This window comes from Coregonus lavaretus (genome assembly GCF_964263955.1).
Source record: "Coregonus lavaretus genome assembly, chromosome: 37".
NCBI classification, from domain to species: domain Eukaryota; kingdom Metazoa; phylum Chordata; class Actinopteri; order Salmoniformes; family Salmonidae; genus Coregonus; species Coregonus lavaretus.
The window spans coordinates 15,180,672-15,198,728 of record NC_140024.1 but is presented as its reverse complement, the minus strand read 5'-3'; the positions used below and the strand labels follow the sequence as shown (position 1 = coordinate 15,198,728).

At 45.5% G+C, this 18,057-nt stretch overlaps 4 protein-coding genes across 4 annotated transcripts; 3 read left to right on the top strand and 1 right to left on the bottom strand.

Moving 5' to 3' along the window:
- Positions 1-4,496: 4,496 nt before the first annotated feature.
- LOC311111354 (uncharacterized protein) lies at positions 4,497-5,436 on the top strand (the record flags this gene model as incomplete). The annotated part of the gene is made up of 2 exons (XM_084154072.1): positions 4,497-4,858; positions 4,964-5,436. The coding sequence occupies exons 1-2, from the start codon at positions 4,828-4,830 to the stop codon at positions 5,434-5,436; spliced, it is 504 nt and encodes a 167-aa protein (XP_084010198.1). The 5' UTR covers positions 4,497-4,827.
- A 787-nt stretch (positions 5,437-6,223) lies between these two features.
- On the top strand, positions 6,224-10,495 carry LOC311111173 (uncharacterized protein). Its single transcript, XM_084153862.1, has 14 exons — positions 6,224-6,278; positions 6,979-7,114; positions 7,259-7,383; positions 7,596-7,686; positions 7,806-7,885; positions 8,159-8,203; positions 8,319-8,365; positions 8,459-8,634; positions 8,721-8,799; positions 8,893-9,054; positions 9,200-9,313; positions 9,438-9,982; positions 10,101-10,177; positions 10,251-10,495. The coding sequence occupies exons 2-14, from the start codon at positions 6,998-7,000 to the stop codon at positions 10,354-10,356; spliced, it is 1,764 nt and encodes a 587-aa protein (XP_084009988.1). The 5' UTR covers positions 6,224-6,278; positions 6,979-6,997; the 3' UTR covers positions 10,357-10,495.
- Positions 10,496-10,803: 308 nt separating this feature from the next.
- On the bottom strand, positions 10,804-11,679 carry LOC311111353 (C5a anaphylatoxin chemotactic receptor 1-like; the record flags this gene model as incomplete). Its single annotated transcript, XM_084154071.1, has 1 exon — positions 10,804-11,679. One exon carries the CDS (start codon positions 11,677-11,679, stop codon positions 10,804-10,806), a length of 876 nt encoding a protein of 291 aa, XP_084010197.1.
- Positions 11,680-12,267: 588 nt separating this feature from the next.
- On the top strand, positions 12,268-17,191 carry LOC311111545 (cleavage and polyadenylation specificity factor subunit 5). Its single transcript, XM_084154297.1, has 7 exons — positions 12,268-12,537; positions 15,087-15,287; positions 15,411-15,474; positions 16,196-16,285; positions 16,399-16,474; positions 16,560-16,674; positions 16,817-17,191. The coding sequence occupies exons 1-7, from the start codon at positions 12,413-12,415 to the stop codon at positions 16,836-16,838; spliced, it is 693 nt and encodes a 230-aa protein (XP_084010423.1). The 5' UTR covers positions 12,268-12,412; the 3' UTR covers positions 16,839-17,191.
- The last annotated feature ends 866 nt before the right edge of the window (positions 17,192-18,057 follow it).

Below are 18,057 nucleotides of genomic sequence, written 5' to 3'. Positions count from 1 at the left end.
TTCTAACCCATCCATGTAAAATCAATTATTTATTTGTAATTTTAGCACATTTTGTTCCCTTCCTGCATTTTGGTCAGTTCCATGATGAACCTTAATTTATATTATAAATGAATATATACTAGACTGCATTGTGCACCTGCACTGCTCTCCCTCTAACACAAGCTCTATATTCTCCATTCTCTCTGTCTTTCTCACGCTCGCTTTCTCTCAGAGGGAGGGGGGGAGGAGAAAGGCGAGGCCCCTTGTTGTCAGATCTGTCAGTCTAGCCAGCTTGGCCCCTCCTACCTTGTTGGAGGCAGTGGATACTGCTGCTGGTGCTCTTAGCAACGGTGCCTCAGCAACAGAGCCACGGCAACAGAGCACCACGGCAACAGAGTGCCGTGTCTCCCCTTATGGAGCTTCCATTGGGCGGGCCGGCGCTGAGGCACTACACCCGCAGCAGACCTAGACCACACCGACAAAACCAACACCTCCGCCCCAGCAGACCACAGGTACAGAGAGATGGAGAAAAAGGGGTGCTGTGTAGAGGCATAATGGAAAGGAGGGGGAGATAGGGTACAGTGGGGAGAGGCAGGGGGAATGGAAGGAGGGAAGATGCCTGGTGCCTGTTTGATTCAAGGTACTTGGATCGCAACAGCAACCAGCTGCTTGCGTATTCAAAACCAATAGTGTGTTTGGGGGGATTGCATTTGTGTATAGGATTGTGACTGTATGTGGCTAATTTCTAGGGCTATATAATGCTTCCTCTGAAAGCTGGCGGGCTTTTTCTTGGTAGGTGTGTGTGAATTTTCTCTACCTTAGCCATCATCACCTTATCTATTGTATGCCTCCTGCCATTGGCGCTGTATCAGTCACGATCAGAGTTAACACGTGATGCTGGTTTTGTTGGATGAACTAAACCAAACCTAATCAATCACATGGGCAGCCTTAGTGCCACAGGACATGACATCATAAGGTCTTACTTGTTTTCTGAGTCAGTCATTGGTAATTGTACATACCAATGGTAGTGTGATAATGTAGATCTAGGGGATACATGTCTGAGGTGTTGTTGATGTGTCTGTGTATATTCTGTGTGTCAGGGAAGTCTGAGCCCATGAAGTAACAATGTTATGTAATAATTACTATGTGCTATATGAAAGAAACTGCTCTCAGTAACCTCCTGATATCCAACATAGCACTCTTTCCACCAATTGGAAACTCTTTCGCTTTCTATTTCTCTGGTAGTCTAACTGCACTCACACACATACACCTAATAATCACAGATACCGTAACACTTATCATCTCTTTCTCTGTGCGTGTGTGCATGGGTTTGACACAGGAATCGGTGGTTGACAATGAAAATGAAGTCCCTGATCACATGGGGCGAGTTGATGAGGGAGTTGAGGAGTTCTTTACTAAGCGAGTCCTTCCTGTCGACGCTCTGTGAGTATCTGACCAAACTCATCCTAGACAATCTCACTCTTCACTATCTCATCCCCAACACATCTTAACCAGCTCACAGTAAACCTCTTTAAATTTGAGTCATTTATGAGATGCTCATATTCATAAAAACCTACAATAAGTACATTCAATAAATATAATACGCAACATTTTCCTGACTACGTTACCTGCGTGCAGGCCCTAGCTTGTCCAGGTCAGGCCACATGGCCAGGAAAGACTCAGGGCCCTATGATTGACAAACACACACATGCTGGTCCTGTGCTACTCTGACTCTTCCTCCAGGAAAACACAGAATGAGGCTGAGGAACCTCCCATTACTGAACAGGAAGTGGAAGTAGCACCTGCTAGCGCCGCCCCTTGCCCCGCCCCTTCCAGGACCCTAAGGAGGAAACTGGGCGAGTTCTTCACCCTTAAAAAGCGGAGAGCTGTGAAGTCAGAGGGAAGCCAAGAGGGGAAGGCCAAGAAGACCTCCATCGCTGACCTGATCCGGCCTCTCAGGGAGGCCGCCAGAGCTGAAAAAGATAAAGTGAAGGAGAATGAAAAAGAGAAGGAGAAAGAGAGTGTGGATGACAGCGTTGTGACAGGAGATTCAGTGGAAGCAGAAACCCCTCCTTCTGATGGTCCCACTCCACTGAGGGCTGAGGCTCCACCCCGTCGTGCGCTAAGAGAGGGGAAGTCACAGTCTCTCATTCTGCTCTCTGGATCCGCAACCCACACTGGGAACACCAAGAACACTGCACAAGGGAAGGTAGGTATTCTAATGTATTCAAAACTGACCCTTGAAAAAATGTGATGAGTTAAAGCAATTTGGTAAAAAATTCTACATAGCCTATGAGAGGATCGCTCTTATTTTTTTGTTTTATTTTGATTATTCTTTAGTTCGGATTGGTTCTTATCGGCACTGACTGCTTCTCCTTGGTCCTGGTTGGTTTCAGAAACACTCATCTGACGGCCATCATGGCTTTGAGCAGCGCCTCCAACTCGTGCTACAACGTATTGGTGTGTCCAAAGCTCAGCCAGGAGAAACACAGGTGTGTATGTGCATTTATCTGAGTGTGTATGTACGAGTCTATATGTATGTGGTTGTGTGTCTATAAGGAAAACATAAACATTTCTTATTCCATTCTACAGAGTCAGGAGGGAGAGATGAAAAAAGCTGAATCAGAGGGTAAGTCCCTTTACTCATATAACACTTGCTACAGTATATGTGCGAGTCTGTGTGTGGTGTTGGATGTGTGTGTTCGTTCATTTTCTGTCTTGGTTTCAGGTACTATCATCGATAATAAACCTGAGCCCCCACCCACATTTATGAAGCCCCGGACCATGTCCACCTCATCAGGTAACACACACACACACAAACACACACAGACAAACACACACACACTATTGCATACCATTTTGTGTATCTTATACTCATCTTCTTTGTCTTTAGATACGAGACGTCCGGTCCGACAGAGTGTGTCCGCACATGAGTCAGCTGGGAAACCTGCTCTGCCTCCTAAGCCAATAATTAAGCGAGGCCCAACCCCACCTCCCACTATCTCCGGTCATCTCACCCCTGAGAATGACCTAGCCCAAATACAGGAAGGAGAAGCATGTTCCCCCACAGACCCCACCCCTAGTATCACTGATACCCCTACCAGTTCTAAACCTATCCCCACTGAAGCCACTATTCCCATCACTGTCCCAGATCCCACTAACTCTTCTATTATCACTGACACCATCATTCCCTCCCCTGTCCCAGATCCCACTAACTCTTCTATTATCACTGACACCATCATTCCCTCCCCTGTCCCAGATCCCACTAACTATTCTATTCCCACTGACACCATAATTCCTTCCCCTGTCCCAGATCCCACTAACTCTTCTATTCCCACTGACACCATCATTCCCTCCCCTGTGCCAGATCCCACTAACTCTTCTGTTCCTACTGACACCATCATCCCCTCCACCTCCCCTGTCCCTGAACCCACTAACTCTTCCATCCCAGTTTCTATTACCGCTACTTCCTCTAATACAACCCCCAATGACATTATCACCTCTACGACGTCTGCACCTACCCCTATCAATACTACAGCCCCCACCCCCAACACCACCACCTTTATCCCCAGTACTAACCCTACCACAACCACTACCTCCATCACAACTACATCGGCCCCTATGAATATTACAACTTCCAGCCCCCCTTCTGACATTAACACTGTTTTTATCCCCACTATTAACCCCACCCCAACTTCCCCTACCTCCACTGACTCCACCACCCCAACCACCTCTACGTCTGCCTTCCCTAATCTAGCCACCATCACCATTACAAGCATTACTGCCCCAACACCTGTTAACACTAATACTGATACCCCTACATTAACAACCCCCACCACTAATGCTTCTACCCCTACCCTTACTGATACTGCTGCCTCAACTTCTACTGACTCGACAACTCCAACACTAAATACTTCTAACTCCATAATTGCTTCTGCTGCCAACAACACTTATACTCCCACCTCCACTAACTCTCTGTGTCCCACCCCAACTACCCTCACTACTAACTCAGTTACCCCACCTCTATCATCTGCTACTACTATAACAACCTCTACCCTTAATTCTATGAATGGTGCTTCCACCCCTACCCATATCCCCATAAACTCTACTGACTCCAACGCTACCCAAACCGCAACTAACAATACCAGCGCAACTAACTCTGTCAACTTCACTTCTACCTCAAGCCCCACTAACTCTACTAGTCCTATCCCTACTTGCTCTACCAGCTCAACTTCCACTAACTGCGTTACTCACACTGCTACTATCCCTACCAGTCCGATCCCCATTCTCTCTACTACTCACTCCCCCACTGCCACTTCTATCCCCACTGCCACTCACTCAACTAACTCCACCAATATTTCCTCCCTCACATTCTCTTCTACTCACACCTCTACTAACACTACTAGTCCCATCCCAACTAATTCTACTAGCCTGGCCACTACCCCCACCCCCATTAACTCTATCCCCGTCACCACTATCTCTACAAGCCCTTCTAATATCACCACTGCCACTAACTCTTCTGTCCCCATCAGTACCCTCAACCCCACTAACTATACTACCAGCACCCCCACTAACTCTTCTGTCCCCATCAGTACCCTCAACCCCACTAACTCTACTACCAGCACCCCCACTAACTCTTCAAATCCCACCAACACCAATAAACCTACTAACTCTACTACACACACCACTATCCCAATCCCCACTAATTCTGCTACTCATTGTCCCACTAACTATTTTACTCATAGCCCCACTAACTCTTCCAGTCCAACCCCCACTAACTCTACTAGCCCCACACCAACTAATACTATTCAACCATCACCTGAGGAGAGAATTAGCTCTAATCCTGCAATGGGACTGCTGTCCATGACTAAGGGTACAAGTAAGTATGTGTGTTCAATAATAATAATAATAATAATATTGCTTGAAATGTGGAAGTAACCTGTTGAAAATAACATATTTTTTCCCTCCCTTTCCTCTCCTACAGACGACCTGAATGCTGAGAGGGTAGAGTGGAACAAGGAGAACGAGAAGGAGCCAAGTAGCAAGGAAGAAGATGGCAGGAGGGCCACAGAGAAAGAAAAAGAACAGAAATCATTGGCGCACTACATAGGAGAAACCATAAAAGAGGAGAGGGAAGAGGGTCTGCAGAAGGTGGATGAGATCATGAGGCAGGGAGTAGAAGGGACCAAATCAAATGAGGGAAGAGAGCTGTGTAAAAAGGATGGGGATAAAAAGAGGGAAGGAGGGACCAATGTGTCAGATGAAAAAGAGTTCAAAACTAAGGAGGCGGTAGAGAGCAAGACAAACAAGGGACCAACTACTGTGATAGAGGCAGGGGAGACCACAGTAAAAGAAACGGGGGGAGAGTCCATGGGACTGAGTACAGGGACCACATCACAGCAGCAAACCGCAGAGGGTGGAACATCGGACCAAAGAACTGAGACCCCCTCTGTGTGACACAAATGGACTGACCCAGCACAGTGTCCTTTTTTTCGACCATGTTTACATTTGCATTGCATGTATTGTATAATTATGTAATACAACAACTGTGGTGAAATATGTTTACAATAGATGGATATGAGACATATACTTACTTATGATTATTAAAAGGAATATTCAATATGTCATGATGTCTTTATCATGCTTCAGTCCATCTGTTAGTTCCTGGCTCCCAATCTCTTTGGAATGTCTATAACTAAGCCTAAACCAGAAATGTATGACAAAAGGTGGTGGAAGGAGAGAAGATCTGAGATAGAAGAGTTTCTTCATAGTAGTACCAGAGTGAATCCTTGCCCTATTCCCATATGACCTTGACGACGCACCTTGAGGGCCAGAAATTATTGGATTGATGAAGGCAATATGTGGTAGAAGAACCATATCTGGCCATCACTTGTCTCCAAGGACAAATTGTCCAGGGCAGAGGGAGGGGAGCAATTACACTAGGGGATGTTGCTCCCAATACTCCTATAGGCATAATTCCCTCATCTCCTTTCCTTATTTGTTAAGGGTAGATGAAGGGACTGGATAGGTGTTCTCCACAAGTGCTTTAATACAGACATTTTAGATAAGGGGTCATGAATGGACAAGGAAAGGTATATAACGTGTGTGTGTCTGCAGTGTGACGGGACGGGACTTGGGTATCGAAGTGGCGTGAACAGTGTTTCCCATGATAGGGGACTGCAGTGGGAACCGATTGCTGTGGAAATGTTCATCAACGGAACGTAAATAAAGTAACATCACTCAGTGGAACCGCTACATTCAACCAGGCTCAAAAGTGGTTGTCGTTGTTTTACTATCAGGTGAGTTGCAATATCTAATTGCCTCTGTAACTAAATGTAATAGTGTAAATCTGAGCGACATGACGACCTAGGGCAGTGGTTCCCAACCAGGGGGGGGTACTTGGCCTATCCACAGGGGGTACTTGAGAAGACTCATGAGACCATAGGCCTACTGGTCAAATGCACATAAGGGGGTACTTCAGGGGTACTCCGGGCAAAGCAAAATTTAGTTGGTGGTACAGTAACGGGAAAAGGTTATGAACCACTGACCTAGGGGATCTACAGTAGCTAGCTAAGGTTAGGTGTAGGCAGCTAAATTTGCACGAGTAGGAGGAAGACCTCGCCGTACAGTTCACACGAGTAGGAGGAATACTTTGCCGTACAGTTCACAACAAAGCTAGCTAGCTAAGTAACGTTATAGCTAATATTGATGTTTTCTCGATCTGATCTATTCTATGAGCTAGGCCTAGTTGTAATTTGTCTTAGTTTAGTTTGTAAACTAGTTATGTGTGGAAAAGTTAGTACCATGAGAGCCTTTTTTCACTGCAATGTTTAGCTAGCTAATAAATCCACAATTGTGTATGGATATTATAGTCACCACACCAGTTAATGTAATAACAGATAACTAGTAACTAGCTAGTATACTGAAAATAGTATAATATAAGGGACTAGTGCCATCAACTCTCAACTGTCACATTATTCTGTACATGCCTGTCTCCAGTGTTTTAGGGTGTGTGGCCATGCCTCGGTCTAGGAGGACTAAGTTGGAGCCCTGGATAGAGCAGATCATCCTGAGTTACGGCACAGAGCCAAAGGAGGAGAAGAAGAACACTCTGATGAAAGCGCATGTTGTGGGGGTAATGAGGCATCTATTACATACACTTCATGCTAGGCCTGTGTTCCAAGTTTAGAAGCTATCTGACTGTACAGTTGTGTGTGTGTGTGTGTGCGCACACAAGAGAGAGCTTATTTTGCTCACACCTTTCTGTCTCTCTCTATAGGTCGGGCGGATGTCAGAGTCCCAGGCCCGGCAGACTGAGGGTTTGACAACGTTACTGTACCTCTCTGATGGAGTGGTGCACATCCCCGCCATACTGACCCAGGACGCCTGGGAGACTCTTCAGGAGTGAGTAAACATTTAGGACAAGCCAAGAGGCCTATGAGATCATATTAAATGACATGTATATCTAAAACCCATCTATAAACCATATCTTGTTAAGCCCAGTACAAATCTAACAGCCAACAAAGGAGAAACAAGACGAGACAAAACGTATTAAGAAAATGAAAAGCCATACAGTAAATGGTGATGCATTTCAATCTATCTGTATCCTCTGGCAGGCAGGAGGACCGTGAGTGCTTCTCCAGTCTCATCAATTGCACAATGTGTGTGTATTCATACACCCTACAGTTCAACATGGCCCCTGAACAGGTGTGTGTGAATGATCCTATGATACTGGTACTAGTAGTCCTTTGGTCTTGGAGAGACAGCTCCTGTTCTTTATTCTTTACCATTCATATTTTACTATAAATGTGTCCTCATCTCCTCAGACAAAGAGCCAGTTTTACTTATCGGTTGGTGAGCTGACCACCACATCAGCTGGGGCTGCTAAAGACAACACCCCTTGCTGGTGAGAGACGCACCTCCTGGCCTCTAGATCCAGACACCAACACATACACACCACAGGAGGTTGGTTGCACCTTAATTGGGGAGAACAGGCTCGTTCTAATGACTGGAGCAGATTGAGTGAAATGGGAACTAATACATCAAACACATGGTTTCCAGGTGTTTGATCCATTCCATTTGCTCCGTTCCGGCCATTATTATGAGCCGTTCTCCCCTCAGCAGCCTCCTGTGATACACACATTAAATCTAGTGACTCTCCAACTGGCTTTTGTTTCAGCACATCGCTCAACTCAGTCAGACAACATATCTGTACAACATGGAGGTGAGCATGGGGTGTGTGTAAGTGTCTGTGTTTGCAAATTTTTTGTGCATATAATGCATGCGTACATTACTTTATAAATTGTAGTTGTTGATCATGTGTTTTCTTTTATCCCCAGATCCCTGCTTGCACAGGATTCTGTCCATACTCAGAACACACAGTCTGGTACAGCACTCTTTACACTCTGCACACCATTGCTGATTTGTATCCGTATTGTTTGCCACACCTGTGTATATGACTGTGTTTCCTGTCTCCTAGAGTTCAGTCTGTCAGAGCTGCTGGGGGAGTGGCAGCATGACTGGCGCCAGTCTCTGTTGGAGGATGTGATGGAACTCCTGAGGACGCCCACAAATCCCCCCTCCCCACAGCCCTCCACCTCCAATGCCCTCACACACACTGGCACCAGATGGGCTATTGAAAGGGTCAGATATAAGGTGTGTGTGTGTGTGACCAATCTATTAAATGTAAGAAAACAGTAGGAAATCTGCAACTTTACAAGAAGGTTGTTGTTTTTTCCTAGAGGGAGGATACTTTCAATGTCCCTGTGTCTCACCTACACATCCCAGACAATCTGAGTCAGAAACTACACACACCCTCAGGTAACACTTGAGGGTGTCTCACCCTCTCTCTCACACCTGAAAATCACCTACACCTGTTCTGTCTTTCTGAGCTGACCGTTGTGTTTTATTTAGAAGACAACAGTGAAACACAGAGTGGACTGGTCCCTCCATCTGAAGACAGACCGACAGACCCACCAGAGACAGATCAACCAATTGTTGCTGCTGACAGCAGTCAGACCGACAGGCCAGTACCTCTGGAGAGAAGACATCCTGCCCATGAGCCCACACATTCTCGTGTGTTATGTTTGTTAACTGGTCCATGCTGTAAATTAAGTATTTGCTATCAGTTACTGCTACCTGAAGTATGCTGCTAGCATAATAGAGCCCAAGTGTGACAGTGTGTGTACAAATATCTATATTTTTCTCTCCCTCTCTCTAGAGGAGAGTATGGATGGAGAGGTGGTGTCAGGGGTGACTGGAGGAGCAGTGGCGAGCCCATGGGACATGTTTGCTCCAGCAGCTGAGCTGCTCAGGACCTCCTCTGCATCTGACGGTGTGCTCCTTTCATTTTAACTTTTCAATCTATCAACCTCTACGCACACACCACACCATGCACATTTGTCTTTGCGCCGTAGTACAGATATTCTGACTTCTGTCTCTCATTGGTTCCTTGACAGAATCCATCACCTCGGAGCCCCTCCCACTCCAGAAGAGCCAGTCTCTGCTCGACCCCACTCCACAACCAGTCACCCCTGCACCGTTTCCCCTGGCAACCAGCACCCAGGTGCCATCCTTGACCCCTGGGTCCACCCAAAGGTCAGGCGAACGCTCCCTTCCTCCTTATCAAAAACCAGGCCCCTCCCACAGCCTGCTCCCCTCCAGTGGCTCCTCCTCCACTGTGAGTCTATCTACAAAGCACCAACACTCTGGCATGAAACTCCACCACAGTGGCTCAACCACAACACATCAACTTTCAATCATGGAGCAGCAGGATCAGGTGGAGGAAGAGGAGAATGTTGTGAAGAGTTGTAGGAAGGCTAAAAGGAAGAGTTCTGTGCGGACCCCCCAGGATAATGATATCACCTGGGAGGAAGAAGATATGCAGAAGAACCGCAGCCCGCCCTCCTGGATGTTTGAAACTCAGGAGATTCCCAGGATTGGGGAGGGAAGCAGCTGCAAACAGAAGGCAGTTGCTGCAATAGCCCCCCAGAGGCCCTCCAATGTAAGGGCGACCAATTTTCAACCAAGAAATTGGATATATATTGACCATTTAGTGGAATTTGGAACCTGTCCATTTTGTTAGATTGGTGTGAAGTAAATTATCTGTCTTGCTCTTTCAGGTTCACAGTGATGGCACTTTGTTCTCATATTCTTATCAGCTGTGTGGCCGCATTTCGAAGGATCTAAGCTATTTAAAGTGAGTAAGCTGTGTGTGTGTGTGTGTGTGTGTGTGCGTGTGTACGATGCTTAACTGTGTGTGTATCCTGCAGGATTCCTGATGGCATGTTGCACTGGGCTGTACGGTACCTGGTCCCTTCCATGCAGACGGATGTTGTCAAGGATACACAGCTGCGACCCCAGGCTCACCCCAGCTGACAACCTGAGGTCATCGTCCCCATCTTCCCATTGTGTTGAATTCATAGTGTACAGAGTGTACGTTGTTTTTTAATGAATCTCTATTGTTATGTTTATATAACATTCTGAATATTGATAAATAAATATCAATTAGTAATTGAATTGTGTCAACTACTGAGAAGCAGGCAAATGTGAACTTATCAACTTTTAATTTGTCAACAGCAAGATCATTTTATTCTGTCAGTTACTCACAGATGTTCTTTCCTTAATTTGACTTTTGAATAACACACATGCACTTATTTCCTTATGCAAACATTCACTGGCTGCTATAATAAAATACAAATCATATCAGATGTCCTCTAGAATAATGTTTACTAAATATAAGCACAACAAAAATAGTCACAGGTACATAATGCTTGTACATACTGCTTTAAACAATTAATGATATTTACTCAATGGAAGCCAGTGTCATGTGCTGGTGGTGTGGGGGCTTGCCCTGGGGAAACCTGAAGAGGCAAAGGCATAGAGGAAAGGGTTGAGGCAGCTGTTGATGATGGTGAAACTCATGAGGACATTCCAAGCTGAGTCACACACAAACTCCACATCCTTGTTCTTCACGGCCAAGTTCACCAGGGCCAGCAGGTTGAACAGGTGCAGCGGAGTCCAGAAGCAGAAGAAGGACACCACTATGCAGGTGACCAGCTTGGTCAGCCTCCGCTGCCTGAACAGGGTCGCCTGGCTCACCCTCTTGTGGAGGTAGAAGTAGGACGTCACCAGGATGCAGCAGGGAGCTACAAACCCCAGCAGTGTTTGGACAAGTAGGATGGCCATTTCTTGTCCGGGGCTCTGGTAGTGCGTTCTGCAGGATGGGTGGCTTTCGTATGTCTTGACGTCACAGACAGAGAAGGTGGGAGAGGCAATTAACCCTGCCAGCCCCCACAGGGACAGGAGGAGTGCCTCTTCCCCCATACGCCCCAGCCGCGCCCAGCTGTGGGGGTACAGCACCTGGACGTAGCGCTGCACACTCAGCAGGGTGATGGTCAGCACACTACCGTTCAGGCTGCAATAGATCAGGAAGAAGAGCAGCTTGCAGGTGGCGGGTCCCAGATCCCAGTCCCTCAGTAGGTTATTGATAGCTAGAGGCAGGCACAGCAAGACCATCAGGTCACACAGTGCCAGGTTCAGCATCAGACGCATGTTGAAGTTCCCACTCTCAAATTTACGTCCCACGACAATCAGAACCACCACATTTCCAGGGATTCCCACCATGCAACAGAAGCCCATGATCACACTGGGCATCACGCGGGTCATGTGCCAGTAAGGAAAGGACTCTGGGTGCTGCATGGGGCCGAACTGTCCAGACTGTTAAAATCCACAGGGAATGCTGGTTAGAAACTCAACAGGGATGTCTCATTACCTCCGTCTGGCTGGGCTGACTGAGACACACTAAGCTCTGAGTCGTTCCCCAGGTTGTCTTAACTACTGGTGGTAGTGATGATATGCTGTGAACAAAGAATACCTGTGTGTGACTCTGGGCCGGGCCTGTTTTGAATATACAACCTGTGTACAGCTCTGTGTTATTTGCAGGTAACACTCTACCAACCCCTACCAACATGACACACTCTCTTGTATAGCCTCCTGACCCCTGAGAGTTACAGGAAAACCTCAACAGAGGTTAATGGAGGAAAGTGCTTTTATTGATGAACAATCATTACCTTATCCATGCAGGATTAGAGTTTTTACATTTAACAGAACCTTTGGGGTATGTTGGGCAAGGGCAAAGCAATTGGAGAGTTTAACCACTTCAAAATTCAGTCTCTTAAGTAAGATTTTAATCTACAGGAGCTACTTTAGTATTTACTGGTTATTACACTCCAGCACGATAGGTGGCGGTAATGCCCCAATGGTCAAAGTATACCTACTGCATCAAACACGGAACAGGAAAAGGAGAACGAGAAGACGGTTTGCGCATGGTTACGTCCTTCCATTTTTCTTTGTTATTGTTCTGATATATGTTTTGCATTGCATTTCTACCTGAGGATTTTGGAGCTAGATTTTGTATAGTGGTATTGGAGCAATGTCGAGTGTGCCTGCTCCCAATCGCTCATCCGCCGGCTGGCCGCGCGGGGTCAGTCAGTTCGGCGGGAACAAATACATGAGCGCGCCTGCAAAGCCGCTCAGCCTGGAGAGAACAATCAATTTGTGAGTAACAGAATGAATAGGGGGGGGGGAGACTACGTGGTTTTGCAAAGACTACTAAAATACCCGTCTTTCATTCAATTGTATGGAAAAGTTCCTGCCCTGCAAGCTTCGCAGTAGCCAGAATCCGACTTTCATTACATTAGTCGGAACGCTGCAATGACACGATCAGGACAGCGCAGAGTAGGCGATAACTATGGCTCGGAAAATGTACCTCAATCCCATTATTCCAACTGACAAATCGAGAAGATTGAAATACTGCTAGTTTTTAATGACTACTAGTTTTTTCGTCAGCATGCTAGGCTAATGCTATAGTAGCCCGGTGGATAAATAAGATCGTTTACTCAGGCCGTTTACCATTGAAAATGGTTACGGTTCCTGTCTGTGTAAATGGGCGTTTCATCTCTCGCGTGAGCATACTTTCCCCGCGTGAACTCATGGTTCCTCCATAATATATATATTTTTACCTTTATGTAACTAGGCAAGTCAGTTAAGAACAAATTCTTATTTACAATAACGGCCAAACCCGGACGACGCTTGGCCAATTGTGCGCCGCCCTACGGGCCTCCCAATCACGGTCGGTTGTGATACAGCCTGGAATCAAACCAGGGGGTCTGTAGTGACGCCTCAAGCACTGAGATGCTGCGCCACTATATTTATAACTAACCATGATAGTTAATCTGTGTCGTTTACAGTGGGAGCTAATTAAGCATAGTGGGCAGAAAAAACAAGGAGGTGGGATTTTAGTTCTAGTTTTTAACAAATCAAAACGGAATTAAAAAGAAGAAAGCTGGACTCCAAAAAACAAGTTGACCTACAAAAACTTCCATTGACACTATTACATATGTAAATTATGTTAAGTAGCCTCATAATAAACCCATGCATTAATGTGAAAACAGATTTGTATTTATATAAATTAATCTATTGTGTTTGTAAAATGTGAAGGGAAAAAAAGATTATTTTAAACAAAAAAAGCACAAGAATGAGCTAGAGAGATCTTTCTTCTTCTTTAGGATTTGGGTTGTCAGATCGCATCCAACTTTTAGGTGCATACCCCCGCCACCTACTGCACTGGTGTGAGACCATTCACGGCCTACCTACATTAAATTCTTAATACGGTAGTACAAAATTGGGGAAAAGGAAAATTGCCCCTCCAACTATTAGCCCTCTCAACAACAAAAACACCACCCCATTCCACTATTTAACCCTATCTAATCCTACTCCAGACCACCGGTCTGAGAGGACAGAACACTACCACTCAACACCCCCTAGTGAGATCCTATTGGCGCGTTGTAGCATGTATTTGCATATTTCCGTTAAGGAACGCCTACTCTGAAGTGTGCGTGTGCAATAACTCAATTCGCCCTTGCACTCCTAAACAATAGCATTTTTTGAAACTTTGGTAAAGGCTAAAGTCTACAAAACGCAGTCCACTCTGTTACAGATTATAGTTTTGGAAACAGAAAACTGTATGGTGATCAAATCTTTAATCGATGAGAAAATTAGCAGAATGTCTGCCAAAATCCATTTCGCTCCATCTTCTCCCACTGCCAGCCACTGGGCTTCCTCTCATCACCATATTTGGTAGTGAGTGGAAACGCCAACTGGATGCTTCACATTTATACATCAGGTGAAATATCTGGCTCATTCTTCTGGCACATTCTTCTATCTTTGAGCTGGCTCTGGTCTACTTATTGTCTCCTCCCTTTTGCCCCACCCATCCCGCCCATAAAACATTTGCCAGTGAGATGTCTCACCCTGGGGCACCCTTGGGGCGGGGGCAATAAGTAGACCAGAGTGGCCCCGCCCAATCAGAAACAATTAGGGAGTGGGGTGTCTTGCTTTCTCTACTGTCTCTGGCTTAGCGTTGGGGTGAGTAGCTACCGGAAGTGTTGTCGAATCTAATGGGCTGCTATAGCATTAGCTAGCCTAGCATGCTAACAAAAAACAAGCAGTCATTAAAGACTAGCAGTATTTCAATCTTCTTGATTTGTCATTTGGGATGATGAGATCATTAGTAGTACATTGCCATCTCCCATCCCTGGATTGAGGTACGTTTTCCAAGCAATATCTCGAGCCAGCTCCGCGCTTTCCTGATCGCTGCATAGCCACGTTCCGACTAGAGAGAGAACGATGTCTATTCGGATTCTGGCTAGCTTTGCAGCTGGCTCTATGTCCAATTTGACAGCCCAGTTTGTGACAAAAAATTATGATGAATCGCTAGCCTATCGTCCTGTAGATGCATCCTCATTCAAAAGCTATACAGTGTGTGTGTTTGTGGGTGGGTGACTGGGTAGCAGTGGAGGCTGCTGAGGGGAGGACGGCTCATAATAATGGCTGGAACAGAGCGATTGGTATGGCATTGAACATTTTCATGGAAACAATGTGTTTTGATGTATTTGATACCATTCCGCTCCAGCCATTACCACGAGACCTTCCTCCCCAATTAAGGAGCCACCAACCGCCTGTGCTGGGTAGTGTGTGCATGTTAGTAGAGGCATGCTATGGGATGTGCACATTTAAAAAATGGTATTCATGACATTGTGTTTCAGATACCCTCTCACCAACTACACATTCGGGACCAAGGAGCCTCTGTATGAGAAGGACAGTTCAGTGGCAGCGCGGTTCCAGAGGATGCGGGAGGAGTTTGACAAGCTGGGCATGCGGAGGGCGGTGGAGGGAGTGCTTATTGTCCATGAGCACAGGTTGCCCCATGTACTGCTGTTGCAGCTGGGAACCACCTTCTTCAAACTGTAAGCACTACCACCAGCCAAGCACAGCCTGCAGGAGTTACACCAACAGTCTGTTTGTTTTTAATGTATGTGCATGCGTGTTTGTATGGTTCTCTTATAGGGTTGTCTTTTTCTCTCTTGCAGGCCAGGTGGAGAGCTGAGCCCGGGGGAGGATGAGGTGGATGGGCTGAAACGCCTGATGACAGAGGTACGATACACATGCACTCACATCACACACACAGTCAAAGGAGGCCGGCCAAACAGAGTTGGAATCATAACTTGAGATTACATCCATCCTAGCATTCTCTTAGCTCTCGAAAACCCTTCTTCTCCGTATGTAGGGTTTTCAGCCATTACATTTGCCTACATTTGGCTCTGTGTAAACTACAATTTGGATGCTGTGTTTTAACGTTTAGAAATGTCAATCATCGCTTTCGAGAAAGAATCTTTCAAAAAAAAAAAACGTACTGGAACAGTTTTGCACAGATCCATACACTGTGTGCCTCCAGTTGATGAACTACACTTCCTCCCCAGTTAGCTTACACAGAGGTGTTCGGAGCACGCTAGATAGCTAATTAGCACAGGTGGCGGCCTATGTCTTCCGTCTGTCTTCAGTAAACAAGCGCTGTAACATGGAGATATGGCCGCGTGGGAACACAAACCTAACCCTATAATAGTGTGTAGTAATTTACCTTTTTTTATATATGGTATATGAAAGATCCATTCCTTGTTTCCAAAACAGTACCGCAAGTGATGCGTGTTAATGTTTAGAGCAAGCATCAGGGGCTCTTAACAAAACTCCCCCGATCAAAAGATACTATCGTCAATAGGCGCTAAAGTAGTTAATGTCTATGAATGGGGTAGCGTTCTCTAAGATCTTGCAGGATGCAGTGATGCCATAGTGATTGTCTTTATTGTGTCTTTGTCAGATCCTGGGCCGGCAGGACGGGGTGAAGCAGGATTGGGTGATCGATGACTCCATCGGAAACTGGTGGCGCCCCAACTTTGAACCCCCACAGGTGAGCACAAACCAACACACAGCACACCTTACACTGACATTTATCAAGGAGGAGATATTGAGCCTGCAGTAAAAACGTGTGTTAGATATGTGTTTGTGTCTGTTCTACTGCAGTATCCCTACATTCCAGCCCACATCACTAAACCCAAGGAGCATAAAAAGCTCTTCCTGGTTCAACTGCAGGAAAAAGGTAAGTGCCCCTTAGCTAGTCAAAATCTTCTCTACATACTCTACACACAAATATATTGTGTGATATTTGCTTCTGTGTGTCTCAGCTCTGTTTGCAGTCCCAAAGAACTACAAACTGGTGGCAGCCCCTCTGTTTGAGCTTTATGACAACGCCCCTGGCTATGGGCCAATTATATCCAGCCTACCGCAGCTACTAAGCAGGTAGTGTGTGTGTTTTATATTGTGTCTAAAGCATGTTTGTGTTAGAATGAGTATGTGAGTGTATAAAGGGTGTGTGTGCGTGTGTGAGAGCTCAGGTATGCTGTATATTCATACAGTGCTGAAAAATATTTATTTCCTGTAGGTTCAACTTTATCTACAACTAAATGGTGTGAGAATGGGCACAGTGGCTGGCTGTCTCTGTGAGTGCAGCCATATATGGGTGAAATGAAGACATGGAGGGGAAGTAAAACAATGGGGCAATCAAAATAAAGCGACACAAAGCTACTCACCTCTGGCTTCCCGGTAAGGCTGAACAAAAAACCCACCACCTCAGGAGAAGGGACTGTAAATGTGCTGTTTACAATGATGGAAGAAAAAAATACTGTCTGACTTTTTGTTTGGATCTGGAAAATGTGAGTCATTTGGTACATGATTAAACTGCAACCCAGTGTCTCAAGAATCAGATTGTATGCTCTTGCAGCCGAATACATTTGTTTTGATTAAAGAAACAACAGCATTGCGTTTCCTGTTGTTTTAACCTGTATTACATCATGATTTATTTTATTTTTTCAAAAATAAATTAGGCTTTTCATGAAGACTGTCTTTTATAACAAGTGTGTTGATGACATCTTGGTTTTGGTGTATTGTTTTCACTATATATACTACCTGTTGGTGATGTCATTCAGAAACACAATGTCAACTTTCATTGCTATGCAGACGACACACAGCTGTACATTTCGATGAAACATGGTGAAGCCCCAAAATGGCCTAACCTGGAAGCCTCTGTTTTAGACATAAGTGGATGGTGGCAAATGCTTTACTTTTTAACTCTGACAAAGCTGAGATGCTTGTTCTAGGTCCCAAGAAACATTAGAGATCTGCTGTCGGATCTGAAAATGAATATCGATGGTTGCGCAGTCTCAAATAAAACTAATGGACCTCTGGGTTACTCTGGACCCTGATCTCTTTCGATGAACATATCAAAAATATTTCAAGAGCAGCCTTTTTCCATCTAAGTAACATTGCGAAAATCTGAAACTTTAGACTACTGCAATGCTCAACTCTCCGGCTACCCGGATAGCACTAAATAAACCAGCTAGTGCTAAAATACGGCTGCTAGAATATTGACTACAACCCAAAAATGTGATCATATTACTCTAGTGCTAGCCTCTCTACACTGGATTCATGTAAGGGCTGATTTCAAGGTTTTACTGCTAACCTACAAAGCATTACATGGACTTGCTCCTACCTATCTCGCCGATTTGGTCCTGCCTTACATACATACACGTACGCTACGGTCACAAGACGCAGGCCTCCTTTTTGTTCCTTGAATTTCTAAGCAAACCGCTGGAGGCAGGGCTTTCACCTATAGAGCTAAATTGC